General features: G+C 50.3%; 1 protein-coding gene across 2 annotated transcripts; it reads left to right on the top strand.

Annotated features, from left to right (window-relative positions):
- Window positions 1-742: 742 nt before the first annotated feature.
- Window positions 743-26,118, top strand: LOC117097632. 2 transcript variants are annotated; one of them, XM_033235694.1, is made up of 2 exons: window positions 743-1,046; window positions 25,846-26,118. In XM_033235694.1, exons 1-2 carry the CDS (start codon window positions 762-764, stop codon window positions 26,020-26,022), a joined length of 462 nt encoding a protein of 153 aa, XP_033091585.1. In that variant the 5' UTR covers window positions 743-761; the 3' UTR covers window positions 26,023-26,118. The 2 variants fall into 2 exon arrangements, 1 of the variants encoding a protein (XP_033091585.1); XR_004443011.1 differs by lacking the exon at window positions 743-1,046 and adding an exon at window positions 1,581-2,037.
- Window positions 26,119-27,312: the final 1,194 nt, after the last annotated feature.

Genomic DNA, 27,312 nt, shown 5'->3' with positions numbered 1-27,312 from the left:
ACCCCTCCAGATTTCTGAAATTAGGGCCCAAAGAGGAAAAGGGGACATGAGCAAGTTCTGTGCATCGGCTGCAACATAAGAAAGATGACCGATAATCCCAACATTTTGGGAGGCCAAGGCGGGCAGATCACCTGAGGTCAGGAGTTCCAGACCAGCCTGGCCAACATGGTGAAACCCCCTCTCTACTAAAAATACAAAAATTAGCTGGGCATGGCGACGCCTGCCTGTAATCGCAGATACTCAGGAGGCTGAGGCAGAATCACCTACACCCGGAAGGCGGAGGTTGCAGTGAGCCGAGATCGCGCCATTGCACTCCAGCCTGGGCAACAGGAGCGAAACTCCGTATCAAAAAAAAAAAAGAAGAAGAAAGAAAGAAAGAGGACAGAGAGTGCAAGGACACAGCAGGCAGGAGGAGAGGAGTCCAGCTCACTCCCCCTGGCTGGGGCCCCTGGGACCCCCTCTGTGGCATCAGGACTGCCCGCTGGGTTGAGTGGTATGTTTTGTGAGTGTGACCCGTGTTGGCCAACAGAGGACAGCAAAATACATTTTTTATGATCCTGGGAGGTTCAGGCCAGTCACGTTTTCGCGCAGAGAGGCGGGGCAGTGGAGAGGGACAAGTCATGTCTCAGTTATGTGGATTCTCTTTGCGAAAGAGGGGCCACTTCTGCAATGGATTTGGGGGTCCCTGGGCAGGGGTGTGGGTGGGGCAGATTTTAGGAGGGGGATGAGCTGCTGTGGGGGCGTCTCCCTTACTGCGGGAAATGGAAAGTATTACAGCTATGGCTGGTGAGAGTGTCAGTGCCAGAGGCCAGGTCTTTGCCAGGTGGAGAGGACACCCTTATGCCCTACCCCCAAGTTCCAGCACCTCTCCAAGAGCCCTTGGCCCCGGAAGCAGCAACAAAGTGACACTGGACTGGGGAGGAGGAAGCACAACTTTATTTTCTGGCCCGAAGGTGGGTTGGTATTTGGAGGAGTTCTTGGGAACACAGTGTGTCTGTGCAGTTTCAGCCCTGGGGATCCAGGGGACTCCAGCCATCCCAGAGGAGGTGAGGGAACGTCCTGGGGTGGGTGTAAGAGGCTTGGAGACCCCGCCTGATGCTGCTCCTACTTTTACTGTTTGTTCACGGGGTGGTGTGTGGGGGGGAGGGGGTGCTGAAAATTGGGGGAAGGGCCAGAAGCGCCAGCTGGCAGTGGCACTGGGTGTTCCCGAAAGAGGGGGGCAGACCGGGTCTGAATCTTCAGTGGATGCACCCCCAGCTCCGGGATACCTTAAGTGCCTTTGGAGGACTCCCGCACGCCCCTCGGGAGGGAAGTCCGGCCTCGGTTCCGTCTCTGGGCTGCGGTGGTACTGGAAGTGGGGACTCTTCCCCCCCACCGTGCCCCCAGTTTGAAGCACCCCAGGCTCTGCCCCCCGCCCCCAGGTCGAGGCTGACGTCGCCGCCGCATTTCTAGGAATGCCCCTATCCGCTGACTATATTTGGCGAGGGTTTCTAGGAAGGTGCCCCCCCACCCCGGCCCCCGCCCCCACTCCCACCCCCACCCCCACCCCCACCCGGGCGGGCGCGCTCGGCTTCCAGGCTCTTGCCCTCTCTCCCGGGCTGGGGAGGAACCGCCCCGCTGCCTGGGCCGCCGCCGCCGCCGCCGCCGCCTCCCCAGCGCGGCCAACCCCGGGCTGGCCCAGCCCCCGCCCCGGGCCGGCCATAGGGCGCTGGGGGGGCGGGGGGGGGCCGGGGGCGCGGCTTTGTGGCGGCAGCGGACCGTGGAGGCCGGGTGCAGCCCCGTCGGCTGCGCGCTCTCTGCAGAAAAGGATTTTCTATGCTCCCCGCCCCATCACTTGGATCTCGTCTGGGGAGGGGCGGATTTTTTTTCTGGAAGTACCCTTCTTCTTCACGGTGGAGGATTTAAGGCTGGGCTCCAATCGAGGCGGAGGCTGCAGGGCCCGCGGGGCGCCCCCCACGCCCGGCGCACGCCTGCCTGGAGCCTGGGAAGGCGCAGCCCCGGAAGGGGGGCCGTGCACCCCCGGAGGCAGCAGCGGCGGTGAGTGCTCCCCTTCTTCCCGCCTGGCACCTTCCCCCAGCCTGGGCAGGGATCGCGGCAGGTGGGCGCCCAGGCCCCCAGGGCCGAAGGGGTGTGGGGCGGCTGCCTGCGGGGTGGATGGGAACGGGAGCGGGGAGGTGGCGGCGGGGGAGCGCGCGGCTCTCTCGGGATCCGGCGCGAGACGCTTGTCTGGGCTGCGATCGCCGCCGCTGCCGCCACCCCGGCTCCCCCTCGAACCCCTCCCCCGCTCCCCAGAGGGGCGTGTGAGGCCGGGAGGTAGGAAGGGGGCGAGGCCGCCCCCAACCTCCCTGGTGCCTGGGCTTGGAAATTGACTAGGCGTTGGAGCGTCCGCGTCCCCACCCCCACCCCGGAAAGCCCGCTCGGGAAACTGACTCGCTGCGTGACCCCGATCTCAATGCCGCGCGGAGCAGGCCGGCCGCGCCCGCCGCTCCACGTGCGCCCGGGCCCCGCTGGCATGGGCGGCGGCGCCTGCGGGGGCCGGGCCCCGGGGATTCCGGACCAGCCGGGAACCACAGTCCCCAGAGAGTTACCGCCGCCCCCTAAATAAAGTTGTCTGCGCCCTCCTCCCGAGAAGCAGGCAGCCCTCGCGCATTGGCTTTAGCTTCTGCAGGACGGGGGCAAAAAAAAAACTAGGTACCAGGGTGCGGAGCGGGGTGTCTGTGCCCGAGACGACACCAAGTTAGGAAAAAGTAGTTAGAAAAAAAGAAAGAAAAGGAAAAAGAAAGGAAAAAGGCATTTTGATTTGGGAGTGGGGGGAGTGGCGTTTCTGATTTCTCTTTGCTTCCAATCCCCACCAAGCGGAGCGTTGGAATGCGCCGCTCATGTCCTCTGAGGACACATCCATATTTATAATTTATTTTTAGGAGAAGTTGTGAAAAAGGGAGGGGGGTTAAAATGAAGAGAAAAGGTGCGTGGGGGAGTGGCCTTTCCAGAACCTAGAGGCTAATTGAGCTATTAAAATGGAAATCACTTTCCCCAATTTGGGCGCGCAGCAAATTTGACTTTAATGAGAGACGATTAAGGACACAAATAACCAAACTTTTTTTAGCTGGAGATGGCGTGAGGGGGTGGGTGGACTGTACGAGACATCTCGGACACCCGATTTATCCGCTGCTAAGGGACGTTGGGGGCACCCCCTCGTGTTCTCCGGGAAGCTTTCAGGCCTGTTTACTGGGTGAGATTGGTGATTGCTCCCTGAGGGAGGAGACACCCCGGGATCAAGCGATTCTCTTGCCCTCAGCCATGGGGTGGGCAAATGCCCCCTCCTCCCATAGCGACCCCCTGGCATTTTGGTGAGATGAACCGCCGCCCCGAGGGAACACCCAGTAACGATTCCTTCAGCGATCCGGGATTCTCCAAACTCCTGCCTCAAAGGCGGCCTGCCCCGGTGCTGTCAGCCGTGAATGGGGACTCACTTCTTAGGAAAAGAGGCTTTGGAGGCTGTGGTCTCAGAATCGGGGTTTTGAGGGCGAGATGAGTTTATGTTTTATCCAACTGGCCCTCAAAGTCCCGCTTTTGGGATCATTCTGGACAGCGAGGGACTCAGGCCCGGGCAGTCCCAGGAGGGTGAGGGCAGAGAGCTACTACCCCCAGGGAACGCATCTAAAACCCGGCTGCGTGGCGGAGCTGGGGAAAGAGGGGGAGGTCTGCTACTTGCATAGAACTAAAAGGCCCCTTCGAGGGCGGTATTCTTATATATGTGTGTGTTCTCAGTTTGCCGAACCTACTGTGTTTTCCAAGGGCGTCTCTCCTTGGGAGGCCGAAAAACGATGCAAGGAGGAGAAAGTACATCCCCCCTGACCACCCCCACAATGGTTTAAGGGACAGGATTGGATTGGAAAGTAATTAGTAGGATGTCAGTTGTGGCAAAGTGTTTGAAACCCCCAAATAAGGCACTCCTGAAATGACGAATTGTAATGACATTAGATTTGTCTTTACGTTTGTTAAATTAGGAGCAACCAGCTGTTTGCTTCCACCTGGAATTGCAACATTTCTTTGCAACTCTTTGCTACTTTGCTGTTGAAGGCGTTCTTTTTGTTTTTGTTTTTTGTTTTTTGAGACGGAATCTTTGCTCTGTTGACCAGGCTGGAGTGCAGTGGCGCGATCTGCAACCTCTGCTTCCCGGGTTCAGGCGATTCTCCTGTTGCAGCCTCCGGAGTAGCTGGGATGACAGGCCCGTGTCACCAAGCCCAGCTAGTTTTTTGTATTTTTAGTAGAGACGGGGTTTCACGGTGTTAGCCAGGATGGTCTCGATCTCCTGACCTCGTGATCCACCCACCTCGGCCTCCCAAAGTGCTGGGATTACAGGTGTGAGCCACTGCACCCAGACAGGCATTTTATAAAAGGCTGGTTAATACGTTCAGGGGAAGTCTCTTAAGCAAGGGTAGTGGGTATAAATCCCCCTCGCGGAACATTAACCTTCAGTTGTGTGTACACACACACACACTCCCTATATAGTTGTAACCTATATAGACTTCCACACACCCTAAGTTATTTGCAAGTCTAGATTTAAAGTAAGTCTACACAGCACGGAATAGAAGTGAGCTGTACCTGGAAAAAACTTTTGAACACAGCGTTCTTGATACCAGATTGAGGATTTGAAAGACATGGCACATGTACACACAGATGACATTTGTGCTGCCTTGGCAAAAACAGTTCTTTACTTCCAGAGTTCCAGAGTTCTTTCTCTTTAGTATGGGACACGATGAAACAGCACAATTTTCAGGAGTCCACAATTCCAGCGAGGCGCACGGATGGGAAATTGTCACGTTGTGAATTGTGTTTGTGCTTTGCTAAATCGCCACCCGGAGCTGACTGTCAAATCCTATTTGCTTTGCTAAATAAGGATATCTCATCAAATTAGCCTTTAATGATACTTCCACAAATAGGGTGTTTTACGTGAATTAACGAGGCCGGAACACTGACTGTTTCTCCAAGATACTGAGCTATAATGGAGGCGACGAAGCCGAATGTTAAAATTACTGAATTGTTAAGTGTGCAAAATCAGACAGAATTTAGTGCTAAATGTGAAACAATTTCTGCTTTAATGGTGAGCGTTCGCAACAGCACAAGCATTACTTATATTCAGCCGTCTGAAACTGTGCATGTAATTATGAATACATTTAGCAAACTTTTTCCCCCTCTGAGTCTGGAAACAGTCTAGTATGGTGAAGAGATTATAAATCAGCATTTTGCAGTGAGAAGTCATCATTAATTCAGCAAAGAATCACAGCTTCTTTTCAGATCCTTCCCACCACCCTCCTACACAACCCCCTAAACCAATAAGGGGAAAAAAAAAATTCAACATGGAACTGATGGATACACTGAATATATTTTGGCTTTTCTCTTTTTGCCTCTGTGTGAGAAACTTCATTAAGCGGTTGCTGTGCCCTCCCCACCCCCGCCAACCCTCAAAGAAGTGTGGATTTAAGAGAAACAAAACAACAAAAAAAAACAAGCAACTTTGAAATTTGTTCTTAGCAATACTCAAGCCATAGCTGATCTCAGAGAGGCAAAAAATATGTTTCAATAGAAAAGAATACGGTTTGGCCAGGGGTAAAATATTTAGAGGTGGTTCTGCAATTGAGTATGATACTTCCTTAAAAATAAAACGTGCACTGGTGACTCAAACCAATGAAAGTTGGAAAAGTCCCCCCAAGGGAACACTCTGTTTCCCTTCCCAGCAACCCCCCAACTTAACGTTATGAACAGAAAGATGAAATTTCTTGCCAGATCAACTACAGCCTCCTAAAAGTCCATCAGCTCGCCCTCCTTTCATTTAGATTGTGGAGTAAATACAGCTATTTTAGCCACGAGGATAAAAATGAGTGCAGTGAAAAGTTAAGGCAAACTTGGTACTTAAAATCACTCGCCAGAATAAAGTGCGTGTGCAAACAAAACACTGCTGATCAATTACTTTAAGCAGGCATTTTCTTTCTCGCCTGAGCACCCTGAACACAGGAAAATGTAGAGTTCCTTTTGCTTCTTGTGTCTGGAACAAGGTGAAAATAAACCCTAAACAAAAACACTGACGCTCACAAACATGATAGACTTTTCAGGCCTAGTAGCCAAGCCGGACTTTTCAGGGAAACAGATGGATGTTGAAAGAATTTAGAATTCTAGAGTGGACGTGGGGTTCCCTCCACCCCGTGCCCAGGTGACCCCCTTCTGCCCTTCTCATGACCTTTTTTCAAAGCAGCCAGTGTTCAGGTGCTGCCCTTTCCAGCGTCCCCAGTTGTAGGGGACATGTGCACATATTTACCAAGCTTTAAGGTTTCTGATTTTACATCATCTTCCTTATATGAAACATCTGAGTTTACGGAATCACAAAGCAAACTTCTTTCTCCATGTCCCTGAAGTGCTGCACCACTGCATCGAAGGGGACTTCGCCTGGGCGGGGAGAGAAGTTAGTGGCTGGTTGCGCCTGAGGTTAGCTGTGCGGTGTAGTATGAAAGTTTTCTCAGAGATGTGCAGAAATCTAGGCTGTCTTGCTGGAATCATGTGTGAAATCAGTGCTGGGCCTGTTGGCATTGGCATTTGTGCCCAAGACAGCCCAGACCTCTGCCAGCAAGGCCCAGATGTGGCCTTAGAGCCACTACTGTTGCCGAGATGAGTCCAGACAGGTGCCTGTGGGTCTTTCCTACCGGGACGAAGCCTGCAGCAGTTCAGCCAGAAGATGGGGTGTTTGGCTCTCAAAGGCAGCCTCCCCAGAGACTTTGCAGGGTTTAATAGCCTGGTGACCCTGTGGGCTCTGGTGAGGGCAGAACCCCACTTTGCTAAGCACAACCTTCCAAATACTCAAAGGGGCTGTGAGGCTATCCCACAGGCTCAGAGCAAATCCGTCCTGTGTGAGTGCAAACGGTGCTCTAGAAGATTCAGAGACAAAGCTGAACTTTTGCAGCCCAGCCCCAAGCCCTCTCTCTGGAGCACTAGGGCTGCGATCCTTGGATTTGGGATGGGCCTAGGAGGCGTAGCTCCCAGCCAAGAAGACAACATATAACACATCTGAGTTACTGTGCCTGTGTTTGCTGGTCTCCTCTCCAGCTCTGCGAGGCCTCCTACCTGGGAGCTGAGCCTTTTGCTTTGATCGGGCTGGGAGGAAAACCTAGGCCAGGAGGGGCAGGGCTACAGGCTAGAAGTGGAAAGAAGTGGGCCAGGTAGACAGAAAAAGGGGCCACCAGCTAAGCCACCTTGGGGGTCGGCCCAGAGTGAGAACTGGGCTGGCATTCTGGGCTCAAACACACAAGAAAACAGTCTGCAGCCTCTCTGCTCTGACACCAACATGTGCCTGCTCCAGGAAGTCGCACCCAGCCCTGAGTCAGCCAAACCCGTGGGACTCCCATTTGGCCCCGGTAACTGGACTCCAGGCCACCAAAGGCCTCGTGGGTTCTCGATCGTATCTTAGAATGGCGTTAAAAGGTCCAGACCTGGCACTTGTAGGCCATGCCGTATTTAGCCCTAGGTTCACCCGGAGCATATTTTAGGTGCTGCTTGAAAGAAGAGACCTGGGCCCTAGTCGCCGGCTGTCACATGGCAAGGGTAGAATCGCTCCCTCACAGGCCTGGCCGAGATGGCCGGGTGCTCACTGGTACAGATGCCCAGAGTCCCTGCCAGAGCTTCAGGGCCACACGACCGGTGCCAAGGAGCCAGCTAGTGACTGGGGAGTAGGTTCTGTATGGGGATGCCTTTTCACCCCCTTCTCTATCTGAAGGCCGTGAAGCCACTTGCGTTCACAGAACTCACAGAGGCTGTTTTCAGGCCCTCTCCTCTCTGAGATGGCCCAGTGTGATATCCCAGCCTACGGAGTGAGCTTCTCCTCCGGTGTCAGCCATGTGGAGGGATTAACCCTTTCCCGGCTCCCAGAGTGCTGGCTGGCACAGGGGGCACCCACCTGCAGGGCCTCAAAGGTCATATGCCCTGGGGAAGACACCCTGGACTCCTCAGTCCTCAGATCTTAGTGGCTGAACAAAGAGATGGCACCCAGGACCTTAGCGGTAAAATCCTTCCCCCTTTTCTTTTTGAGACAGTGTCTCACTCTGTTGCCCAGGCTGGAGTGCAGTGGTGAGCACGGCTCACTGCGGCCTGAACTTCTGGGCTCAAGCCTCAGCCTCCTGAGTAGCTGGGACTACAGGCGCACACCACCATGCCTGGCTATTTTTTGCAGAGACTGGGGAGGTCTCACTGTGTTGCCCAAGCTGTTGTCGAACTCCTGACCTCAAGCAATCCTCCCACTTTGGCCTCCCAAAGTGCAGGGATTACAGGCATGAGCACCCACACCTGGCCAGTTTGCCCCTTTTGCCCCACCAGTGATAACCACTCAACTTCCCTACCCAAGCCTTAGCCCTTCCGTCCATGTTGTGGAAACCAGATATTTTCATCAGCGTTTCCAAGGGGACTAAGTTTCTCCCATTCCAGAGGAGGAGGTATTGAAGGATTTGTTGTTCACTTAGATCATTAATGAGGGTCTGGAACATTCATTCGAAGTTTGGGGGAAACGTCACGTCTCCTATGATGCGCCTGGCTTTAGGAAATAATCCTTGTATCCATTTTGGGAACCTGCTCTGGGATTCCAGATCTGTGGTTTTCTGGGCACGTCTGTATGGAAGCTGCTGCACTGGACCTATTTAGCCAGTTATTGAGAAGATGAGGTCCCTTTCGTGAGTCTGCACGGAGCCGCCGTACACCATGAAAGCGCTCACTTGTTTAAAGTTTGCTCTAACTTTGTACATTTTTTTCCTTTTTAGTTTTGGCTCTTGGTGCTCTGAGCGCTACCACTTCCTGCCAGCTGGTTCGTTACCGCAGGGAAAATGAGGGACTTTTGGGGGCAGATGTGTTTCCATTCCACTATCATAATGCCCCTAAAAATCCTTATTGCTCTTGCAGTATTCCTCGGGGGTCCCTGGGCCGGAAAGACATCAGCTCAGAGTTCCTCCAGCAACTCAAAGAAGAAAGCTGGTCCCCAAACTCTCCTGCTATAGCGCCTTCTGGGTCCCTGGTGGATGCCACTTGTGCTCAGAACTGGTTATCACTCTGAAAAACTGAAAGACGCCATGCGCAGACACTGGTTGCTAAACGTGCTTTTCCCCTCCAGGGGCAGACACTGAGATCCGGCCTGGGAAAGCCGTACAGCTGTCAGCGTCAGTGTCAGCGTTTGCTCTGGGGGGTTGGTTGTCGGGGGAGGTAAGGAAAGCGAAAAGAAACAAGTGTTACCTGTTTGACGAGGCCTGGTCCTTGCAGCCAGGGCCTCCGGGATCATCGCCTTGGCAGGGGGCCCTGAGCAGTCCTGGCTCTCCTACTAGCTCCCTGAGACAGAACACTTCCCCGCTTGCTGCCTCAGTTTCCCCATACACCAAGGGAGGGGCAGCACCCCCTGCTCTGGCTTCACAGGGTTCTTAGATGTATCCAATGTTATATATAATAAGCTCTAACGACGTATAAGCTCTGAAGGTGCTTTGAAAATCGGGGAGTCCACGCATTAAACACGGAAGGCGATAATATGAATACACGCAGAGGAATTCATGGGTGGGGAGACAGCAGCCCGCCACTGAGCCCGGGGTTCTGGAATCAGCCAGGCCTGCATTCCAGCCCCAGCTCTGTGACTCTCTTGCTGTGTCACCCTGGACAAGCGAGTCAGCCTCTCTGAACCAGCAGCTCCTCAGGCATGAAACCTGTGACTTGAAATAGATGGCTCCCACGTCTGATTTGCACATCTGATGTTGCGGGGCGCCGGCTAAAGGTGAAAATTCTTCTCGTAGGTATTTTCTTTGCACCGCTGATTGCTATTTCAGGCAATTGGTTGGTTTTCCATTTAGGGTTGGGAGACAGGGGCCCTTTTTTTCCCCCCATCAATTGATGTCAGTGAAAAAAAAAAAAGAGTGGGTTTTTTGGAAGAAAAATATTAAGCAACTACAGGTGCCCTGAGGATGGGGCAGAAATCAAGAAAGTCGTTTGTGAAGTTTCAGAGGTCCACTTTTAAAGAATTCTTGTTTATCTTAGGGATTTCCCGCACCCCTGTAGTCGGTGTGGGGAGGGGTGGGGGCAGAGGGGGGAGTTGCCAATTCAGATCTATAGAGGGCTCCAGCATGACAGAACTGGGTGTCACACATCTTCCTTTTGGGGGGCGGGAAACCACCCTTCCCTGCTCACTGACACCACTGGGACCTCTTACCCCCCACCCCTGCATTGATCCATAGCTCGGATTTCTCTCTCATGTTAGGGTCATGATGACTCAGCACCCTCCTTTCTGGCCAGGGCACCTCCCTTGGCCTCTAGGGGCACTTGCCTGACAGGCCTCACTGTGCCGGACCTGGGCCCCAGCTGCCCACCAGCCCCCTGGGACTGTGGTTTTGCAGGGAAACAGTGGATGATCAGTCCCAGCCGGCAGGGGCCAACTCCGGTTTCACTTTCTGCTGCGTCATGGGGTGAGGGGTGGCAGCGAGCCCCCACCGACCAGCTAGGGCTGGCACCAAGAGGCCTGTAGACAGCTGCCGGCCCTGCTGCCAGAACGCACCCCCCACCCACCCCCTGCAGCCTGCCAGGATGGGGGCTGGGCTCTCAAGCACCTATTAAATCTCTCCACCTGCACAGTGTCGGGGGTCCCCAAATGAGAAAAGCCTGGAGCCGATGAGATGGTTTCCTGAGTTGTTGGAGATTCCCCCAAAACAACCTTTTTTTTTTTTTTTTTAATTGAGACAGGGTCTCTGTCACCCGGGCTGGATTGCAGTGGTACAGTCATAGCTCACTGCAGCCTTGAACTCCTGAGCTCAAGCGATCGTCCTGCCTCAGCCTCCCAAGGTGCCTGGGCTACAGGTGCATGCCACCGAGTCCTACCCAAAACAAGCTTGTAAATCACACAGCCTGGAAATTCAAGAGAGCTGTGGCTGTTGCTTCTGGGTGGGATTGCTGTGGCTGGACACTGCTTCTGCCCTTCCTTCCCTGGACAGATGTCTGCTGAGGCCCTACTGTGTGCTGAGCTGGGTGCCAGGTGCTGGAGGTACAGCAAGGAGCCAGACAGCCCCTGTCCGCATGGGGCTCACAGCTGAGTTGGGAGACAGACAAAAGAATCAAAGAAATAATGCCACATTACGATGAAAATTTCAAGCTGAATACTTGGTGTTAGGATCTCAGGAAGGGATCATGCATGCGTGTCTGTCATGAGTCAACTCCCAGAACACACAGCATAGGAGGCAAGCGAAGGCTGCTCCTTCATCCTCTAAAAGTTTGCTTAAAATAACTGACAGGCCAGGCATGGTGGCTCACGCCAGTAATCCTAGCACTTTGGGAGGCCGAGGTGGGAGGATCACTTGAGCCCAGGAGTTCAAAATCTTCCTGGGCAACATAGTGAGACCTTGTCCCTATTTTGTATTTATTTAAAAACATTTTTTACCAAAGAAATGACAACAAGTGGATTAATAGGAGAAAAAGGCATATGAATTTATTCACCATGCGTAAACACCAGGGGAGTGGCGGGAGAATGATTACCCAATAACCCAGTGAAGTCCAGATGCTCATAAGCCCTCCATCGGCCTGGCGCAGTGGCTCACACCTGTAATCCTGGCAGTCTGGGAGGCCAAGGCAGGTGGAGTTCGAGACCAGCCTGGGCAACATAGTGAAACCCTGTCTCTATCAGAAATAGAAAAAAAATTAGCCAAAAAAAATTGGCACACATCTGTGGTCCCAGCTACTTGGGAGGCTGAGGTGGGAGGATCACTTGAGCCCCAGAAGCAGAGGCTGTAGTGAGCTGAGATCACGCCGCTGCACTCCAGTCTGGGTGACTGAGACCTTGTCTCAAAAATATGTACAAATATAAATAAATACCTCCATCATAGCAGGGAGATGGGGGAAATGTGACCACTCTGAGGGGTAGTAAATGATTTTTTGGAGGAGTGAATGGGTCTGATGCTGGGACAACAGTCAGTGAATAATTCCCTTAGAGAGTTGAATGGGACCGGAGAACAGATGATAGTTTGGGATGAAGTCTGTCTGGGCTCCAGGTGTAGTGTTTCATTTCATGCTCTTCCTCTGTGATGAGTTTTCATCTCTGGTTAATGAAATTTCAGGGAAGGAGTTGAAGGCAATTGTGTTCCTCTCTGATGGGTGTGGTTTCCAGGTAGATAAGGGAACTCCGGGCAGCGGCCTCCTCCTATGCTTTGGGACAGACAGAGGATGGAGAAACAGGATTGGGGTGGGGGTGGTGGTGTTGGAGAGACCTTGAGGCTGCTTTGGTTCAGCACATCAAAGAGCCACATTTTGGGTATCGTTTTCTGAGCCCCAACAATAGGTAAGCTTAAGAACAGAGACCTGGAAGCCAGCCGTCCTGTGTTTGAACGTGGACTCTTCTGTTGAGTGGTCGGGTGACCTCTGCCAAGATACTTACCCTCTTTGTGCCTCAGTTCCCCCATCTACAGTTACTAGAATATTAGGGCACAGCATAGGGATGTGGTGAGGATGAAATACGCGAACGTCTGTAAAGAACTAAGCACGGCGCCTGACATTGATGATGTGCTATATAAGTCTTAGCTATTATATAAGAATAATAAATGTGAACTATTATTGTAAGATGAAATGCGCCAGCCACAGCAGGCCAGGAACATCAGTAATGTGGCCGAGCCTGTCCTCTGTGCGAAACGCTTTACAGGCCTCATCTCACCTAATGGCCACAACCAACCTGCAGGTGAGCCTAATTGACATCTGAGGCTGGGGAAACTGAGGCTCGAGCCGGTGAAGAGAGGTATTTGAGGCTAACCAGCGGGCAAGCAGTGCGACCTCAGATGCAGGGCTGGTTTCCACGGACTGGGACCCACATTTAGTTGACTGCTGTAAGGCCAAGGCGTGGGGATTACTTGAGACCAGGGGTTGGAGACCAGCCTGGGCACCATAGCCAGACCCTCATTTCTTTAAAAAAAAAAAAAAAATTACCCAGGCATGGTGGCATGCCCCTATAGTCCCAGCTACTCAGGAGGCTGAGGCGGGAGGCTGATGCGGGAGGCTGGCTTGAGCCCCGGAGGTCGACGCTGCAGTGAGCTGTGATAGTGCCACCTTAATAACTTTCCTCTAGCCTTAATAACTTTGGAACAAAGGGCCTCAGATTGTCATTTTGCGAATTATGTAGCCAGTCCTGCCCTGATCTAAGGTACTCCAGAGCTGGCACTCGTAACTCCTACCAGCCAGATATCACACAGCCAGGCCCACCGTCATCTTCCAAGTCATCAGCATGGTGTTTTGTAGTAGGACTGAGACCCTGAGAGTAGGAAGACTCCTTACAGGGCTGAATTGCCCCCACTAAAAGGCAGGCAGAGGCAGTTGCTAAGGGCAGAGGGCATGACTCCTTCATTGCTATATCCTCAGGGCCTCATCTGTGTTAGATTAGATGTTCAGTTAATAGTTTTAACACGAAGCCAGTGAATCAGTCAGAGACTGCTTATCTCCCCAGACCCAGCCTACTTAAATGACACCTTCCAGGGAAGTACTGACTAGTGGTGCAGTGTCAGATGTCAGTCATCTCAGTCACCAATCCCCATCCCCCAGTAGGTTTCTGGACAGCCCCTGAGAGTCCCCTAAGACCCTCCCCCTGCCCCAAACCTGTGTGCCCACACCTTGGAGTAGATTCCTGCTTAACGGGCTCTGGTGGGGAGTTCAAAGGTAACACAAGTATTTAAAGGCATATGGAGGCTGGGCGCAGTGGCTCACACCTGTAATCCTAGCATTTTGGGAGGCCGAGACGGGCAGATTACCTGAGGTCAGGAGTTTGAGATCAGCCTGGCCAACATGGCAAAACCCCGTCTCTAGTAAAAATACAAAAACTAGCCGGGCATGGTGGCATGTGCCTGTAATCCCAGCTACTGAGGAGGCTGAGGCAGGAGAATCGCTTGAACCTGGGAGCGGAGATTGCAGTGAGCCGAGATCGCACCACTGCACTCCTGGGTGACAGTGAGACTCCATCTCAGAATAAATAAATAAAAATAAAGGCATATGGGCTTGGCTTCCTGAGTGCCTACAGTGGGGAAGAGGCAGAATATAGCCCAAATAATACTTGGATGTTAGTTCTGGGCAGGTTCAAGACCCAGCCAGTAGTCAGGGGTTTTGGTCTCCTGAACTGGTTAATGAGAGGGTCTGAAGGAAAGATCCCTTTTCCTCTGAAGTTGAAAGTTTATTGACACTCAAAACTCCAAAATCTAAATGGTACTAAGAAGCAAAGAATGGTTTCAAAAGCCTAGAAGACATTTACAACAAAACAATTTTTTTTTTTTTTTTGAGACAGCGTCTCACTCTGTTGCCCAGGTTAGAGTGCAGTGGTGCCATCTCGGCTCACTGCAACGTCTGCCTCCAGGGTTCCAGTGATCCTCCCACCTCAGCCTCAGTAGCTGCGATTATAGGCACACACCACCGCGCCCAGCTAATTTGTGTATTTTTAGTAGAGATGTGATTTCACCATGTTGGCCAGGCTGGTCTCAAACTCCTGACCTAAAGTGATGTGTTCACCTCAGCCTCCCAAAGTGCTGGGATTATAGGCGTGAGCCACCACACCTGGCCAATATGTATTTATACTGTTTTTTTGCCAGCTGTTTGCACAGGCACGATCTGTTGTTTCAAATAACCCTGTGAAGCAGAAGCTGTCCTCATTTCCTAAATAACATCATAACCATCGATATGTATTGAATGCGTTGTATGTACTACGCACTGCACCTGTATGAAGTCGTTTCAGTTGCATAAGCAACGTATAAAAAGGGATTGTTGGTCTCTCCAGCTTACTGATGAGGAAAGAGAGATGCACTGACTTGTCCAAGGCCACACACCCAGCATGTGAGGAACTGGGGCTCAGGCCTGGATCTTCCATTCCAAGGGTCAGCAGCCCATTTATGTAAAAGGCCAGCTTGTGAAGATTTTAGCCTTTGCAGGCAATACAGTCTCTGCTGCAGGTGCTTAACTCTGTCTTTTTTTTTTTTTTTTTTTTTTGGAAGTTGGGGATGGAGTCTTGCTCTGTTGCCCAGGCTGGCGTGTGGTGGCACAATCTCGGCTCACTGCAACCTCTGATTCCCTGGTTCAAGTGATCCTCCTGCCCCAGCCTCCTGAGTAGCTGGGATTGCAGGTGCCCACAACCACGCCCAGCTAATTCTGTTTTTGTCTCAGTGGTTTTATTTATTTATTTTTTTATTATACTTTAAGTTCTAGGGTACAACACCCAGCTAATTTTTGTATTTTTAGTAGAGATAGGGGTTTCAGCATATTGGCCAGGCTGGTCTCGATCTCCTGACCTCGTGATCCACCGCCCTCGGCCTCCCAAAGTGCTGGGATTACAGGCGTGAGCCACCGCGCCTGGCCAACTGGCATTTTAACTCAAAGGTAGCCACAGATACACAAACGAATGGATGTGGCTGTGTGTTGCAATAAAACTTTATTTACAAAAACAAGGAGTGGGCCAAACTTGGCCCACAGGCCGTAGTTCCTGACTCCTGTTCCAGAGCAAAAGCTTATCCTTCAGTTAGAACATCATGAACTTGGCCTTGGCCATGTTCTTTTCTCCCCACCTGTGAGGTGACAGAGTTAGGTTTCAGAACAGATGACCACTGCCTTTGGAGAGGTTAGGTTGGCCCCTCCTTCTTTGAGGGAATTCTGCAGCTCTTGGAAATCAGATTAGGTGACAGCCAACAATAGAATACCCTGGGGATTTCAACATTGTAATTTTAGCAGCTGTCAACTGAGTAACTTTTAAAGAGGAAAGAAAGTGTTGTAGTTTAGAACATACCTCAATGGTTCACGTTGCCTCTGGAAGCCACTTCTTTAAAGTGAGAATATATATATATATATTTTTTTTTTTTTTTTTTTTTTTTTAGAATCTGGGTCTTGCTCTATTGCCCAGGCTGGAGTGCACTGGTGTCATTAGAGCTCACTGCAGCATTAAACTCCTGAGCTCAGGTGATCCTCCTGCCTCAGCCTCCTGAGTAGCTGGGACTACAGATTAACATCACTGTTGGCCTCTTTTTTGAGACGGAGTCTCGCTCTGTCACCCAGGCTGGAGTGCAGTGGCGTGATCTCGGCTCACTGCAAGCTCTGCCTCCTGGGTTCACGCCATTCTCCTGCCTCAGCCTCCCAAGTAACTGGGACTACAGACACCCGCCACCACACCTGACTAATTTTTTTTTTTTTTTTTGAGACGGAGTCTCGCTCTGTCGCCCAGGCTGGAGTGCAGTGGCCGGATCTCAGCTCACTGCAAGCTCCGCCTCCCGGGTTTCCGCCATTCTCCTGCCTCAGCCTCCCGAGTAGCTGGGACTACAGGCGCCCGCCACCTCGCCCGGCTAGTTTTTTGTATTTTTTAGTAGAGACGGGGTTTCACCATGTTAGCCAGGATGGTCTCGATCTCCTGACCTCGTGATCCGCCCGTCTCGGCCTCCCAAAGTGCTGGGATTACAGGCTTGAGCCACCGCGCCCGGCCAATTTTTTTTTTTTTTTTGTTTTTTTAGTAGAGACTGGGTTTCACTGGTTAGCCAGGATGGCCTCGATCTGACCTCGTGATCCGCCCACCTCCGTCTCCCAAAGTGCTGGGATTACAGGCATGAGCCACCGTGCCCGGCCACTCTCGGCTAATTTTTTTATTCTTTTATAGAGTTGGGGTCTCACTACATTGGCCAGGCTGGTCTTGAAGTCCTCCTACATCAGTCTCACAAAGTGCTGGAATTGCAGGCATAAGCCATCATGCCCAGCTGAAAAATAGCTTAAGACAGAATGGCGGGTGTGTGTGTGTGTGTGTGTGTGTGTGTGTGTGTTGTGTGTGTGTGTGTAGGGAGAGGGTAGAGGAGAGAGAGAAGGGATTTCCCAAGAGGGCAGGGAGCTGAAGCCAAAGGATTCCTAGCAGGAGGGTCAGAGAGGAACGTGTGACTTCTTTTTTAAAACAGCTTTATTGAGAAATTATTCACTTAAAGTACACTTCACCCATTTAACGTGTACGATTCAACATCTTTGAGTGTATACACAGAGTGTGCAACCATCATCACAATTTTTTTTTTTTTTTTTTTTTTTTTTTGAGACGGAGTCTCGCTCTGCCGCCCAGGCTGGAGTGCAGTGGCCGGGTCTCAGCTCACTGCAAGCTCCGCCTCCTGGGTTTACGCCATTCTCCTGCCTCAGCCTCCCAAGCAGCTGGGACTACAGGCGCCCGCCATGTCGCCCGGCTAGTTTTTTGTATTTTTTAGTAGAGACGGGGTTTCACATGTTAGCCAGGATGGTCTCGATCTCCTGACCTCGTGATCCGCCGTCTCGGCCTCCCAAAGTGCTGGGATTACAGGCTTGAGCCACCGCGCCCGGCCCATCATCACAATTAATGTTAGAACACCATCACCTCAAAAAGGAACGCTGGGCCGGGCGTGGTGGCTCACGCCTGTAATCCCAGCACTTCGGGAGGCCAAGGCGGGCGGATCACCTGAGGTCAGGAGTTTGAGACCAGCCTGGCCAACATGGCGAAACCCCATATCTACCAAAAGTACAAAAATGAGCCAGACGTGGCGGCGTGTACCTGTAATCCCAGCTACTCAGAAGGCTGAGGCAAGAGAATCCCTTGAACCCAGGAGGTGGAGGTTGCAGTGAGCCGAGATCCTGCCATTGCGCTCTAGCCTGGGCAACAGAGTGAGACTCCATCTCAAAAAAAAAAAAAAAAAGAAAGAAAGAAAAGGAAACCCACAACCCTCCTGCACCCTAATCCTCCAACGCCGCCAACCCTGAGCAATCACGAATCCACTTTCTGCCCCTGTGGATTTGTTTATCCTGCACATTTCCTATAAATGCAATCACACTCTTAATGTGGTCCTTTGTGACTGGATCCTTTTACTTAGCATGACGTTCTCAAGGTTCAGCCACACTGTAGCATGGATCAGAACTTCATTCCTTCTTACAGCTGAATCATATTCTGTTTTATGGATGGACCAACATTTTGTTTATCCACTGTCAGTGATGGACAGACGGCTTATTTACACTTTTTGGCTGCTATGAATAATGCAGCAATGAACATTCATGTGTTGGTCTTTGCGTAAACAGATGCTTTCATTTCTCTTAGGCATATAGGTCAGAGTAGAATTGCTGAGCCATAAGGCAACCCTATGTTTAACATTTTGAGGAACTGCCAGGGACAAGTCTTAATGTATTGCCTTTTTAATTTTTGTTTTTATTTTCTTGAAATGGGGTCTGGCTCTGTCACTCAGGCTGGAGTGCAGTGGCGTGATCACAGCTCACCACAGCCTTGAACTCCTGAGCTCAGGCCATCTGCCTGCCTCAGCCTCCCGAGTAGCTGGGACCAACAGGCACATGCCACTATGCCTGGCTAATTTTTTATTTTTTGTAGCGATGAGGTCTTGCCATGTTGCCAGTTGGTCTTGAATTCCTAGGCTCAAATGATCCTTCCACTTTAGCCTCCTAAAGTGTTGGGATTAGAAGCATGAGCCACTGTGCTTGGCTTTTATTGCCTTTTTTTTTTTTTCCTTTGAGATGGACTCTCACACTGTCGCCCGGGCTGGAGTGCAGTGGCACCATCTCAGCTCATTGCAAGCTCCGCCTCCTGGGTTCACGCCATTCTCCTGCCTCAGCCTCCCGAGTAGCTGGGACTGTAGGCGCCCACTACCACGCCCGGCTAATATTTTGTATTTTTAGTAGAGACAGGGTTTCACTGTGTTAGCCAGGATGGTCTCGATCTCCTGACCTTGTGATCCGCCTGCCTCGGCCTCCCAAAGTGCTGGGATTACAGGCCTGAGCCACCATGCCCGGCTTTACTGCCTTTTTAAACTTTGTATTATAGAGTTTAAATTGTGAGTGATGGCTCACACCTATAATCCCAACACTTTGGGAGGCCAAGGCCAGAGGATCACTTGAGCCCAAGAGATTGGGACTACGGTGAGCTATGATCACACCACTGTACTCCAGCCTGGCCAACAGAGCCAAACCCTGTCTCTAAATAAATAAATAAATAAATAAAACCCTACCACTTTGTACTACGGAAATTTCCCACCATACCTGAAAGTAGTATGTGGTATGTAACAGGCACCCAGTACCCTTCATCCAGGTTCGACACTTCTCAGCTTTAGCCTGTGTTGTTCCCAACTGAGTATTTTAGAGGCAGCTCAAACATTGCACTTGATGTTGTTTCTGTGTCTGAGAGGTCAACATTTTCTTTTGTCCCAAAGCTTCCAAGTCTCCTACACCCACATCCTTGTGTGCGATGGGATTTAGGGAGAATAGAGATATTGGGGCAGAATCAATGTGGGGTAGGAAAGGAACAGCCCCTGAGTGGGGCAGGACTGGCTACCTAATTTGCAGGACCCAGGGCAAAATGAAAACGGGAAGCCCTTTGTTCAAAAATTATAATAAAGTTGAAGACAGCAACAGCGTGAGCTTGTGTCACTGCACACGTTCCATGCCTCTGACAGCTAGCCTTCTCCTGAGGCCAGCAAAAAGGTGCCCAAGCAGAAGTGATTAAGGGGACACAGGAATTTATAGAGCCTTCGGCGTCTGGATGAGACAGAAGCACCTCTCACCTCCAATCCCTGGAAAGAGTCCAAGGATAGTTGGGTCTTCCCTGGCATGTGGGACAAGATTCAAGCCCATTTTGTTTGAATTTCCAAAAATAAGATGACCCCAGCTGACATGTGGGTCATACACACTTAAGAAAAATAACCATTTGTCTTAAGCCTTCTTCCCTAAGAGCCCGCAGTTTGTTTTATTTGGCCACACCATTTTGTCCTGGATTCTGAGTGTACTCTGATATCCCAGCAGATGACTGAGCTGCAGTCTTAAAAACAAGTCCCCTGGTTAGCAAACGACACAGAGCAGGACCAGGGATGCCCAACAGGGCAGGTGGCCACGGGAGACACTGCCAACCAGTCATGGCGCCCAGTCCCTCTGAGCTCAGACAGAACTCCATTAGCTTTGCCAAAGGATCATCTTTACTCAAAACACCCAGAGATTCGGAACCTCCAGAGTGTGCTGGGCTGACATCCAGGGACTTACACTAACAGGACGCAAGGTGCACTTACACTAACAAAGCCTTGTCATGAAGGGGTATAGGGTGACTGGGAAATGTGCGGAGAGGGTGGCAGAAAGGGACTCATTGAGAACAGATGAGAACCGTGCAGCTCCTCCCGTTCGTTCCCTGGAGGATGTTCATTCATTTCACTACCTGTGTACCTACTGTACATAGGCGCTGGGGACTGAGCACGAGCTGTATCGTAATCAACAAGACAGATGAGGGTCCGACGCGTATGAGCAGAGGCAATCATAAACCAATGACTAAAAGTCCATTTTAAATCTGATCAAAATCGCGTAATGACAATGACAAAAAAGAACTCAGCAACAGGTCTGAGTAAATCCCAGCTGGCAGCTCTGGGGTTTGTAGACAACCAAAGTGGGATCTTCAAGCAGAGTCTGGCTCAAGATTGAGATGATTCCCAGCAGAATGAATGGAGCAGTAACAGAGTCAGAAGGCCCTGGGGGAGGCAGGTGGCTCTTCTTGTTCCTGCCAGCACACTCTCCCCAGCTTCTGATAACAGACCCGCCAGTACCATGGGAAGATGGCCGAAAATGGCTACCCACAGTACTTGTTCCTCGGCTACAGTAATTGGTTCATGCATAGACATGTGACCCACCATGACCAATCATAGCAGCCCACTTCTGAGCCAGGACGCAGTGATTGGTCCAGGTGTAGTCATGGGACTCAAGCAGGGCAAATTCAGGATTGTCTGCAGAGCTTGTGAGGAGGGTGTTTCTTTCCCTCCTCCTCTCTGGCATCCAGGCCTTAAAGAGGTGGACTTGGCACCACCAGTGGCCTCAGACAGTAAGGCCAATAAGCAGAGAGGAGGAGAAATGAAAGATGAGGTGAGGGGGATAAGGCAGGAAAAGAACCCAGAGCTTCCAGTCCCTGGATCCTAGAGAGCAATAGAGCCTCTTCCCCTTCCTCATCGTAGCTACCCAGTGAATAAATCCGTCGTTCTACCTCATTCAGATCAACTTCAGTGTCTGCTGTTTGCAACCCACAGTGTCCCAATTCAGGACTTGGGAACTGTTCTCCTTTTCATGGATTGTGTAGAACTGAAAGAGATAGGGCATTCTCAGAATTTATATTCCTGTCCCGATGTGCCGACTGTACTTAAAAATCAAAGACTCCCAGACCCATGTCCATGTTCACCACCGCCCCTCCTGTTAATTTCCAGCTGAACTGCAGCTCAACACACATGCTGGGATTTCAAGTCCGGCCCTAATCAATTTACTCCCACCTCCCCAACCTTAACCCCAACCTACACGCAACTTCCCACGCTGGCCTGCGCGGGCAGCCTGCCCTGGCCTCTGCTGTGACGCCTACCACGTTATATTTGTTTGATTTGTTTATGACTGTCCCCTTACTAGGGAAGGCATCGAACCTGAGAATGAGGCCTCATTCATCTGCGTACCCCAGGCCCTGGTACGCAGCAGGCAGATAGCAAGTATGGGAGGGAGGTGGGGGAGGAAGAAGGAGGGAAAAAGGGAGTTCCTTCCTATTTTTATGTGTCACTCCTAGGCTCAAGTTCTGTATTCGTTCCCTCTGCCTGTTTTCCTTTTTCTTTTCTTTTCTTTTCTTTTTTTTAGTGGAGTTTTGCTGTCGTTGCCCAGGCTGGAGTGCAATGGCGTGATCTCAGCTCACTGCAACCTCAGCCTCCTGGGTTCACACAATTCTCCTGCCTCAGCTTCCCAAGTAGCTGGGATTACAGGCGTGCGTCACTATGCCCAGCTAATTTTGTGTGTCTGTGTGTGTGTATATATTATATATATATTATGTATGTTTTATACATGTTTTATGTTTTATATATAATATATATTTTATGTTTTATATATTATATGTTTTATATATATAATATATTGTATTGCTCTCTAGGATCCAGGGACTGGAAGCTCTGGGTTCTTTTCCTGCCTTATCCCCCTCACCTCATCTTTCATTTCTCCTCCTCTCTGCTTATTGGCCTTACTGTCTGAGACGACTGGTAGTGCCAAGTCCACCTCTTTAAAGCCTGGATGCCAGAGAGAAGGAGGGAAAATAAAATATATGTATGTTTTAGATATATTATATATGTTTTATATATTTTATATATATATATATTTTTTTTAAACTAGAGATGGGTTTCACCATGGTGATCAGGCTGGTCTCAAACTTCTGACCTCAAGTGATCCACCCACCTTGGCCTCCCAAAATGCTGGGATTACAGGCCTGAGCCACCGTGCCCAGTCCCTAGTTTCCTTTTTCTGCCTGTCTTCCCTCAGGTAGACACACCCCTCATGCCCTCACCACCTTCAAGCCTCTACTCCAATCCCCCTTCCTTGACCCCCTGGTCCCTGTTTTCTGCTTCCTCGCTCTCTGTAGCACCTTCTACCACCATCCACCCTCCTCCGTGTTCTATTTATTTTGTTGATTTCTCCCTCACTGAAATGTCAGCTCCAAGGCCGGGCGCGGTGGCTCAAGCCTGTAATCCCAGCACTTTGGGAGGCCGAGACGGGCGGATCACGAGGTCAGGAGATCAAGACCATCCTGGCTAACCCGGTGAAACCCCGTCTCTACTAAAAATACAAAAAACTAGCCGGGCGAGGTGGCGGGCGCCTGTAGTCCCAGCTACTCCGGAGGCTGAGGCAGGAGAATGGCGTGAACCCAGGAGGCGGAGCTTGCAGTGAGCTGAGATCCGGCCACTGCACTCCAGCCCGGGCCACAGAGCAAGACTCTGTCTCTAAAAAAAAAAAAAAAAGAAGAAAAAGTAATGTCAGCTCCAGGTGGGCACGCTTCTTTGTTGTGTTCTATCCTGGCTGTATCCTCAGCACCTAGAACTGTGCCTGTCACCTAATAGATGCTCAGTAAGTGTCTGTAATGAATGGATTATTTGTGTTTGCCAACACAAACAGGTCTATCAAACTTGTTTTCTCATGTACCTGTGCATTTCATGCTTCTAACAGGTATAAGGGAAGTCTGGTTATATCTTTTTTTCCTGGGACTGCTATAACAAATTATCACAGACCACAGGGCTTAACACAGCAGATTCATTTCAAAGTTCTGGTGGCCAGAAGTTGGAAATCTAGCAGGGCTGCACTCCTTCCAGGCACACAACGCGAGATGTGTGTCTTGTCTTTTCCACCTTCTAGTGGCTTTGGCGTTCCTTGGCTTGTGGCCGCATCACTCCAGTCTCTGCCTCCGTCTTCTTATCTTCCTCTTCTCTCTGTCCTGGTCTCTGCTTCTCTCTTAGAAGGATACATGGATTGCGTTTAGTTCCCATCTGGATAATCCAGAACAAATGCCTCCTCTCAAGATCCTTAATCAGTCTTTTTCCAGGGATTCAATTTGAAAGTAGATGTACTTTCTCTCTCTGGGGGCTGCTATTTAGCCTACTGCAGGTTATCTGCATAAATAAATCAGAAAGGCAGAGATTCTCACCTCCCCCCAACTCCATTGTCCTAGCAGGCATGCAAGAAAGAGAGTATTATTGCGGTATTGTTATTACGGAGCACAGAATGTGGAAATGATTTTTAAAACACCATTGTATGTTCTTTAATTGTGCCAAATTTTAAAAATGAAACTATGCCTATAGTGAGAAAAAATACAAAAGAGAATAAGGTGGAAATAAAGGGACGATTTGCCTTTTTAATTAATTTATTGTGTTTAGAGACAGGGTCTCACTCTGTCACCCAGGCTGGAGTGCAGTGGTGTGATCATGGCTCACTGCAGCCATGAACTCCTGGACTCAAGCGATCCTTCTGCCTCAACCTCCAGAGTAGCTGGGACTACCGGCTCATGCCACCCTTTTTATTTAATTATTATTCTTATTATTTGTAGAGACAGGGTCTCACTATGTTGTCCAGGCTAGTCTTGAACTCCTGGCCTCAAGCAATCCTCCCACCTCATCCTCCCAAAGTGCTGGGACTATAGGCTTGAGCCACCACACTGCCCTGCAATTTTTCTTTTCTTTTTTTTTTTTTTGAGACAGAGTCTCACTCTGTCGCCCGGGCTGGAGTGCAGTGGCCGGATCTCAGCTCACTGCAAGCTCCGCCTCCTGGGTTTACGCCATTCTCCTGCCTCAGCCTCCCGAGCAGCTGGGACTACAGGCGCCCGCCACCTCGCCCGGCTAGTTTTTGTATTTTTTTAGTAGAGACGGGGTTTCACCATATTAGCCAGGATGGTCTTGATCTCCTGACCTCGTGATCCGCCCGTCTCGGCCTCCCAAAGTGCTGGGATTACAGGCTTGCGCCACCACGCCTGGCCTGCAATTTTTCTTTAACTCCAACTTCACTTTATAAGACAACCACTGTGGGCAGTTTGTACAATCTTTATACATTTTGAAAGCATGCACTTTTTTTGGTTCATAGTGGTAAGAAAGTTGGGGGTATATAATATATCCTGACAGCTCTTAGACCCACTTCATTCTTTCTAATGACTTCTAGCATTGCATCATACTTCACCTGTCTTCTACTGGCCAATATTTCAGTTAACTCGAGGATTTTGCCTTTCTAACATCTATAGTCTTTGGCATGTGACCAAGAATACTTGTAGGATAAATTCCTAGAAGTGGAATTTCTTGGTTAGAGGAGATGTGCGTTTTCTTTTCTTTTTTTTTTTTTTTTTTGAGACAATCTCACACTGTTGCCCAGGCTGGAGTGCAGTGGCACCCTCTTGACTCACTGCAACCTCCACCTCCTGGGCTCAAGTGGTCCTCCTGCCTCAGCCTCCTAAATAGCTGGGACTACAGGCATGCACTACCACACCCAGCTAATTTTTTTGTATTTTTTAGTAGAGACAGGGTCTCACCATGTTGCTCAGGGTAGTCTTGAACTCCTGAGCTCAAGCCATCCTTCAGCCTCCCAGAGTGCTAGGATTACAGATGTGAGGCCCCGCTCCCAGCCAAGAGGTGTGCATTGTAAATTTCTACAGCTATTGCCCAGGGCCTTCAAAAGGTTACCATTCACATGCACATCAAGGGTACACCTGTAGAGGCTGGGCTCGGTGGCTCACGCCTGTAATCCCAGCACTTTGAGAGGCTGAGGCAGGAGGATGGCTTGAGCTCAGGAGTTCAAGACCAGCCTGAGCAACACGGCAAAACACTGTCTCTACAAAAAATACAAATATTAGCCAGGCATAGTGGTGCATGCCTGTAGTCCCAACTACTTGGGGGGCTGAGGCAGAAGGATCGCTTGGGCCCGGGAGGTCAAGGCTGCAGTGAGCTGTGATTGTAGCACTATACCCCAGCCTGGGTGACAAAGTAAGACCCTGTCCCTCCCCCACCATAAAAAACAAACCTACATTGGTGAGGGTGCTGTTTCTGACACCCTTTTCTACCCCAGCAAGAATGCGGTGTGTCAGGAGCAGCAAATCCCACATGAGGTAAGTGGATTTTCTGTGTGGGCCTGGGTCGGGGCAGACATGGCCTCTGAGGTTGTCCCTGTAGCTGTCTGAGGAGATAAGCTATTTAGAGCTCTTGTTAGTGTAGGTTTTATTAACAAAGGCAGAGTTTGGGGAGGTGAGCCAGAACCGTGTGGCAGCGAGAAGCGTTGTGCAAGTCCGTATTTATTTCTTTAGTGCAGTTAGAACTTAAATATGGTCAAAACATATTCTTCTTTTAATTTACACAAACAAATATGTTCCCAGGCTGACACCTCCCGTGCCAAGTTTCTAGGGGAAGCAAAATTCTGCTGTGAGATTATAAACCACTTGAGAGAAGATGAGAATGGAAAAGCGGCTGAGAGTTAGCTCTCTCTACATGCCCAGAACTGGGCTGCTAAGAGGTGTCTTTTTTTTCTTCATTGCAGATAAACCTGCCAGTAATTTCAGCAAATGAAACGTGGAACGCGTCAAGGCCAGAGGATGGAAAAGGCTCCAGTTTTGATAAAAGGAGGCCTGCTTGGCTTGGAATCCTCTCTCCTGCTGGTTGGAAGATGCAAAGATGTTTCCAGAGAGGGGCTGAAGAATTGAGGGGAAAGAAATGAGCCCAGTATGAGTCCCCTTTCAGGGCTGAGCGCATATAAAACCAAACAACTTGGAACTGCTCCAAGAGAGGGGATTAAAGCAACATGTTATTCTGAGTGATTGCTTAATTTATTGAGCTGCGGCTGGATCTGTAATGAAATACAGCCCTTGTAACTGATAACCTCCTGCTGCAATTGAACTTCTACAATTAAGGAATAATTTTACGAGTTTCTCTGGAACGACTCTGAATTTTTAGCCTCTGTGACAGGGTGCTTCTGAACATTTGTTTTCCAGGCAATTTTTTTTTTCTTGAGTATCAGGCTGATGTTAATAAATAAGCAGCATTTTATTGAGTGCTTTGTGGGAACCAGGAACTTTATATGCATTATATCTAATCCTGACACTAATCCTGACAACATCCCGTGAAATAACCCCCTATTATTCCCTATCTTATGGATGTGAAGCCACGAGACGTTCGGTCATTTTCTAGAGTGGTGCTGTCCAAGACAGTAGCTGTTATGGCTCCTTGTGGCTATTGATGTGTAAATTAGTTAAAATTAAATAAATTTTAAAGTTGACTCCCCAGGTTGCACTAACAATGAGTTCAAGTGCCCAGCAGCCTTATGTGGCTGATGGCTGCCACGTTGGACAGTGCAGATATAGACCATTTGAAAGTTGCACGAGTGTTATTGATCAGCACTGACTCAGATTTCCTTTTTTTTTTTTTTTTTGAGATGGAGTCTCGTTCTGTCACCCAGGTTGGAGTGCAGTGGTGCAATCTCGGCTCACTGGAACCACCACCTCCTGGGTTCAAGCGATTATCCTGCCCCAGTCTGCTGAGTAGCCGGGACTACAGGTGCATGCCGCCATGCCCAGCTAATTTTTGTATTTTTAATAGGGATGGGGTTTCACTGGCCAGGCTGATCTTGAACTCCTGACCTCTCAGGGGATCCACCTGCCTCAACCTCCCAAAGTGTTGGGATTACAGGCATGAGCCACCACGCCCGGCTGGGTTCAGATTTCATAGCTAGAACCTGGCAGTGCCAGAATTCAAGCCCAAGCTAATGGGCTTTGAAGGCAGAGTTCATCTGCCAGCCGCGTTGCTTATTTTTCTTCCCTCTGCTGAGAAGCAAGGAACAGAGCAGTGATTCTAACCCCTGGCTACACATTAGAAGTACCTGCAATTCTTTTTTTTTTTTTTTTTTTTGAGATGGAGTCTCGCTTTGTCACCCAGGCTAGAGTGCAGTGGTGCAATCTCAGCTCGCTGCAACCTCTGCCCCTCAGATTCAAGCAATTCTCCTGTCTCAGCC

This window comes from Trachypithecus francoisi, unplaced genomic scaffold (genome assembly GCF_009764315.1).
Source record: "Trachypithecus francoisi isolate TF-2019V2 unplaced genomic scaffold, Tfra_2.0 Lachesis_group15, whole genome shotgun sequence".
In the NCBI taxonomy this organism is placed as follows: Eukaryota; Metazoa; Chordata; class Mammalia; order Primates; family Cercopithecidae; genus Trachypithecus; species Trachypithecus francoisi.
This window is presented reverse-complemented; position numbering and strand designations above follow the sequence as displayed.

Coding starts and splice junctions, on each gene's coding strand:
- LOC117097632 (XM_033235694.1), top strand. CDS start 762: ATGGAAAGTATTACAGCTATGGCTGGTGAGAGTGTCAGTGCCAGAGGC. Junction 1,047..25,845: donor CTCCAGCCATCCCAGAGGAG/GTGAGGGAACGT, acceptor TCTTCATTGCAG/ATAAACCTGCCAGTAATTTC.